At 36.0% G+C, this 5,979-nt stretch overlaps 1 protein-coding gene across 1 annotated transcript in view; it reads right to left on the bottom strand.

Annotated features, from left to right (window-relative positions):
- Nucleotides 1-630: 630 nt before the first annotated feature.
- Nucleotides 631-5,979, bottom strand: part of LOC116850892 (MICOS complex subunit Mic60) — a 110,476-nt gene continuing 105,127 nt past the window's right edge. The window contains exons 14-15 of the mRNA XM_032829709.1: nt 1,677-1,869; nt 631-1,098 (exon numbers count right to left, since the gene is read on the bottom strand). Of these exons, the coding sequence (XP_032685600.1) occupies nt 1,093-1,098; nt 1,677-1,869 (199 nt within the window). The 3' untranslated portion in view covers nt 631-1,092. The remainder of the gene's footprint in view (nt 1,099-1,676; nt 1,870-5,979) is intronic.

Here is a 5,979-nt window from a genome sequence, read left to right as displayed (position 1 = left end):
AAAAAAATAGATACTGGTCAGAAACCAATAAAAAAATGCTGATAAAATAGTAAAAAACTACATAAAACTACTAAAATGCTGCTTAGAAACTGCTAATAAACAGGTTAGATACTGATCAAAATCTAATTAAAAACTTATCTAAAACTGTCTAATTCAACTGTCTAATTTTTCACGAAGTGAGCGTCGACCAAACCAGTCAATTTCTAGCCAAGAAAACTGGTTAAAAACTAGCTAGTTACTAAAAATTCCTGGACAGTTACTGATCAGAAACTGGATAAATTTCTACTCGGGTTGGAATAGTGGTGCGAACGAGCAAAAATAAAAGTCTGTCTAGTAATGCTGAGATATTTTGACGCAAGATTCTTCGCACTGGGACATCCAAAATGAAATTCTCAGTTTTATGAAACAGTAAAAAGAAGAAGAAGAGCAGAACGTCGAAAGTGCAATAGACGTACTCCACCCTCTTCTATTCTTTCTTTCTTTCTTTCTCTCTCTCTCTCTCCCTCTCTCTCTCTTTCTCATAAAGTATTTTTATTATTTAAGTCAAATATTACTTTGGACTCGCGAGCGAATTAATTGGCTCTTTTGCGAAATCTCTCTTTATTCTTGGAACGAGAACAATATTATGAGAATAATATTACAATATACACGATTCGTTGTTGCATTGAATGCAAGTCGCTCAAAATCCTTGATACGCTCGACTTCATGTACATGTGATTTGCATGAAAAAAAAAATTCAAGTCCAGAAAGCGGTGCGTTACGCGGGGTGCGCGCGAGGGAGTGTGATTTCCATGCAAAGGTCGTGTGGGGAAATGGCTCTCCGGGGGCAAAGAAAAGTGCCATTGCGTTCGTTTCACCCGGCACAATATTCCTATTGTTTAATTGCTAGAAAAAACATTGTTCACTATACAAGGCTGGCAGCGGTTTCATTTTTTTATTTTCTCTGTAGTCGTCCTGGCCGCGTTCCTTCTACTACTGTCCACTTGCTCCGTCTCTTCCCTCTTCCCCTCTGTCGTCCCGCTCCGTTCCTTTATGGACGTCCCCGTTGTGTGGTGGTGCGGGACAGTCTCCTCTCTGTGTGTTATGCCCGCTTTACTTCTGCTGGAACAATTCGGACAACACATCGAGCGGAGAACGTGAAGGCACATTCGCGGATCCATTTCCGATTACAGTAAACTTTCTCTCTCTCTTCCTCTCTCTCGGTCTCGCGTATCAAAAAGGGCCATCGAAACAAAAGACGCTTTCTCTCGTATGACATCACGACGATTCATGACATGAAGAAAAGCGGTGGTATCAATAAAATCAATGGACATACAATGGACAAGAAGATGATGGCAAATAAAAAAAAGAGATTACACTCGAATTGTTCTCATGTAAAGAGACGTCTCCGCAAAATCACTGTAGATAATACGACAGATAAATAATAGTACCAACAAATCCCTGGCGCAGACAGATATTCATAAGCATAATTAATCTTCCTAGCTCGTGCTGCAATTGTTATCAGGATGGCCGCACAGAAATGTACCGTTTAACAGCGGGCTATCGTTGTCCGCACCGAGACGCGCGAGTTGACTATTAATTACCGGGAAACGCGCGTTTCTCTAAGCGGCGACGTGATTGCGAGAGCATATCTAACCTGACCGTTTGCTTAAGGGGTTATAACTCGATGCACTGACCTTGGACGAACCTCCACCGAGATACAAGAGACCGATTGCACCTGCGTGCGCCAAAAGGGTGTCGACCGCCAACTGCGTCTCCAGCAGAATCCTGACCTCATTCATCCAGTCCCGAGAGACGCTTCTAGGTGCGCCCTTCAGTAAATTCATGTATCGCAGGACCATGCTGAAGTCCCCGCGATCCAACCAGTACCTGGAACAGACGAAGAAGAAAGGGAAAATGATACAAATTGCGAAAAGTAGTGTCTCAGATAGATCGCTACTTCGGTGTGTGTTATTGATCTGTTCCTTGAACGAGATATTTGGTATAATGCTCTGTCAGAATAAAAAGAAACGAAATTCTAATAAAAGAAAAAATTAAAAATGTTTACATTTTCCTTGACATAAATATCTTTTCCTAATTATTTTCCTATTTATTACTTTCTTTTTCAACCTGCGTAGAAAAATATTATTCTGGTAGGAACTCGCAGTTCTCAAACAATTACATTAACTTTTATTTGGTAATTTAAGAATGGAACTACTTGGAGCTCCGACCGAGTTATAACACTTTTTGCTGCATATAAAAAATGCGCAATATATGAATATATTTACTGAACGAAAACAGAACAAAAAATGGACAAAAAACTATTTAATGAATAATCAAGTCTGCTGCTTATAACATGAGCAGGTTTGTCTTAGTAGCATTTCATACTTTATGCATACTTTCTAATTGAAAAACTTTAATGCTAATGACGAGAGTCATAGCGCGCAGAAAATCTTTGGTGTGTAATATATATTTTCATGTTTTCCGCCTTTTACGTGACATCGTTCATAACCTTTAAATGTTATACGTCCTTTTATCCATTCTATTCTTATAGTTGTATTATTTTATTAGGTTCTGTTTCCGAGCTATCGTAACAATTTTCATTACCACCAGAATAGTTTCATGTGTTCTCATCGCAATAAAATTAAGCATTGACATATACCTCATTTGTTTTTTGCTTACTTTTATTTCTAATCTTTATTGTTATTTTGATCACAGATCATATTCTAAAATGCTTTGTTTCCTGTAATTTCCTTTTTCTTAGCTCTAAGCTTTTTTACACTTTTACTCACTATTCATATAATTTTAAGTTCTCTTTTAACAATATAAATAAAGATAATTTTAATTTATTCACAATAGACATTGCAATACGTGCATATTATAAAACTGAATAAATTTTATTGATACTATGTTTTCCAAAGAATCGATCCACGTATTATACAGTAAACTACTTTAACCATTAAACAAAACTTTATCAAGTCCTTATCCAGTTTTTAGAAAGCATTTATATAATTAATGCATTAATATTATAAACAATAACTGAAATGTCTACGCAAACTGCATACATTTCTACCAAAGTAAGATAAAGTAGGTTAATGAAAAGTAAATACTTGTAAAATATTTCATATTCTATTTTTACTTTGACACACACATATTCTGATATAAAAATTATGAATATTTCATAAAGTATCTGTTTTCTGTTGATCTTAATATTTTTACGCAAAGAATGACTTAAAAATAAATAAGAAAAGTAATGATAAAAATAAATAACTAAGCGAGCTGGGTAGTTGCGGATTTCTTACTCAAATTATTCGTACTGAAATAATTTGAATAATACCAAAGCGTGTGTAACATCTCATAAACTTGGATATATATAATAACATCGAAATATCATTAATGTAGCATAATAGGCTTTATCAAGAGCCGCAAGAACTTTGGACGCGGATTTCTATTTGCTCATTTTCTACGCAACGCACAATCGCATGATTAAATGTCCGGCAAATAGCAACAACAATCGTCCGTGACGCAATTTTCAACGGGCAATCGGCGTGGAATATTTGTTGACCGACTTCTCGATGGTTATTCACAAGGACAACCACCAGTCACTTCATTCCGGAGTTTCGAGATAGAACACATCCTCTCCTCCTTCTCCCTTCCTCCCTCTCTCTTTCTCTCCCCTTTCCCCCGCCTCTCTTTCTCTGTTCCCTTCGGAGAAATACCGGACGGACTACGGGATAGTTTGGCGAAAGGAACTCGCGGCAGAATAGCTGGCGACATCCGGTGCACTCGGAAGTTACACTATCGAACGCGACCTTCTCCAAAGAGATACGCCGACCTGGAGACTGCACAGGCGGTTCGTTAAAAACTTCACCCTCCCACGACCGCTCCCTGTACAAGGTTCCAAATCCGATCGGGCCCTCTCCAGCAAGTCCGGAGGATGGAACGTTTATTCAGCGGCTTAGGATTAAGTTAGCGATACCCACCCACCGTGACAGGATGTCGTCTTTCTCCCAGGCCGGGGACGCAATTCCTTCGAGGGAAGAAATCACATGCAGGATAACGTGGGTGAAACAACACTTTACTACACTTTACTACACGTGTTTGTGTGTATGTGTGTGATATATATGTACATACATACATACATATACAGGATAAAAAAAGTATTCCAACCTTTTCATGTATCCCCATAAAAAAATCCAGTGGATTTAAGTCAGGAGATCGAGGAGGCCACGCAACCGATCCAACCTGTCCAATCCATCTTTCCCCGAAAGGGAGACACGAGAAACAATTCTTGTAAATATCATCGTAATAATATGGTAAGATACTCGTCCGTTTACTGACCGCGCGTGATCAATGAAAGCACATAAATAACTTGCGTTACTGAAATCGAAAAGTGTTTATAATTTTGAAAGGGTTGATTTTTCGATTCATGTTTAATAGATATATATTATAGTAAAAGATATACCTTTTACTCAGTATAATGAGTACTATCTATCCTGTAAGTTTGTTTTTTTATTTATAAGAATTGTAAATTTGGAATTTTTTTAACACTTTATATACGTGTATATACACACATACACAGAGTGTCTTATTTTAAGTAGGGTGTGTTCGCGGAGCTCGCTACACTGAGAGAAAAATTATCTTAAAATCAACAAATATTTCCTTGGTGAGTGCCATTAACATATTTACTTAAATCTACATTCTCTTTACTTAAATCAAATATTGTTTATTTAAATCAAGTAAACAATATTTGATTTAAGTAAAGAAAATGTAGATTTAAGTAAATATGTTAATGGCACCCACCAAGGAAATATTTGTTGATATAATCAACAGTGTTATATAAAATTCTTCTCCACTTTCTGCATCGTGAAGAGTAATTTCTACATAACTGTTTGCTGTTTGTTGTTGTCATTATTATGCCATTTTTTACATGAAAAAAACTGCGTAAGATATTAAATATATAACGGTCTAACGTCATATAATAACTAGTGTTATTTTATTTGATTACTTCGGTTAATTTGGAATTAATCTGTTAACCATTTTATCTATTATCTGTAATCATGCATTGCATCTGTACATGTGTGTGTGTTCCTCACTTTAAAATAACTTTTCATTGACTTTAAATAAAATATGGATGTGTTGAAAAGTTTGCAATTATAATGTTTTTAATCATAATCATAGTGCTGTTTTTAATTTTAAAGTGTCTACTTTTTACCCTATAATTGCATTCATTTTCTTCTCTTTCTGCTTCACTCAAATGCTACAATTACTTGTAGATATGACTTTTGCAATAACTTTATTAAACGTTGCACGTCAAAAATGCACGAGCACTGTTGCATGTTTTAGTGAGAATCTTATTAATATTGTTTATGGTTACGGTCCTATTTATACATCAATTGTTTAATATGTATATAAAACAATATATTCCCAGAAAATTGGCTTGGTTATTAGGTCGCTTTCTCTTTAATTTCGGTTGCTAAGCAACTGTAACGCAGCGCGACTGTTGTTGGAGCTCACTATCGTTGTCGCGCTACTGACTTCGTGAACAGTCCTTGGTAACGTTTGCGTTGGTAGCGCGATAGTGAGCTTTGCGAACACACCCTTAGACACCGTAATATCTCGAGGTTATCGAAAAATGTATATTTTAGGTGTTCTATATTTTATGTTGAAAGGTACTGAGACAAAATGTAAACAATATATATATATATAGGGTATAGCAAAAATACCGGAACGGCAAGATAACTCGGCGGGGGAGCATTTTAGAGAAAAATATTTCCAATAAAAGTTGTAAGGCTTAAAAAGTCGCATTTAATGACAGTAGTTATTTGACCTAAGATGACGTCGCCAAGGTCAGGACAAGGTCAACTTTGCTTTTTTAAATAGAAATATATATATTTTTTTTTATTACGGCATTTTATTCTACGTGAAAAAGCAAACAACTTTTGCTTGAAAAAATTTTTTATACGACCTCTATTTTCTAAAATATTTACGTAAATATCT

This window comes from Odontomachus brunneus, unplaced genomic scaffold (genome assembly GCF_010583005.1).
Source record: "Odontomachus brunneus isolate Ranch 3 - 2012 unplaced genomic scaffold, Obru_v1 Obru_scaffold_159, whole genome shotgun sequence".
NCBI lineage: Eukaryota > Metazoa > Arthropoda > Insecta > Hymenoptera > Formicidae > Odontomachus > Odontomachus brunneus.
Note: the sequence above shows the minus strand (reverse complement) of the source record. Positions and strands in the feature narration are given on the sequence as shown.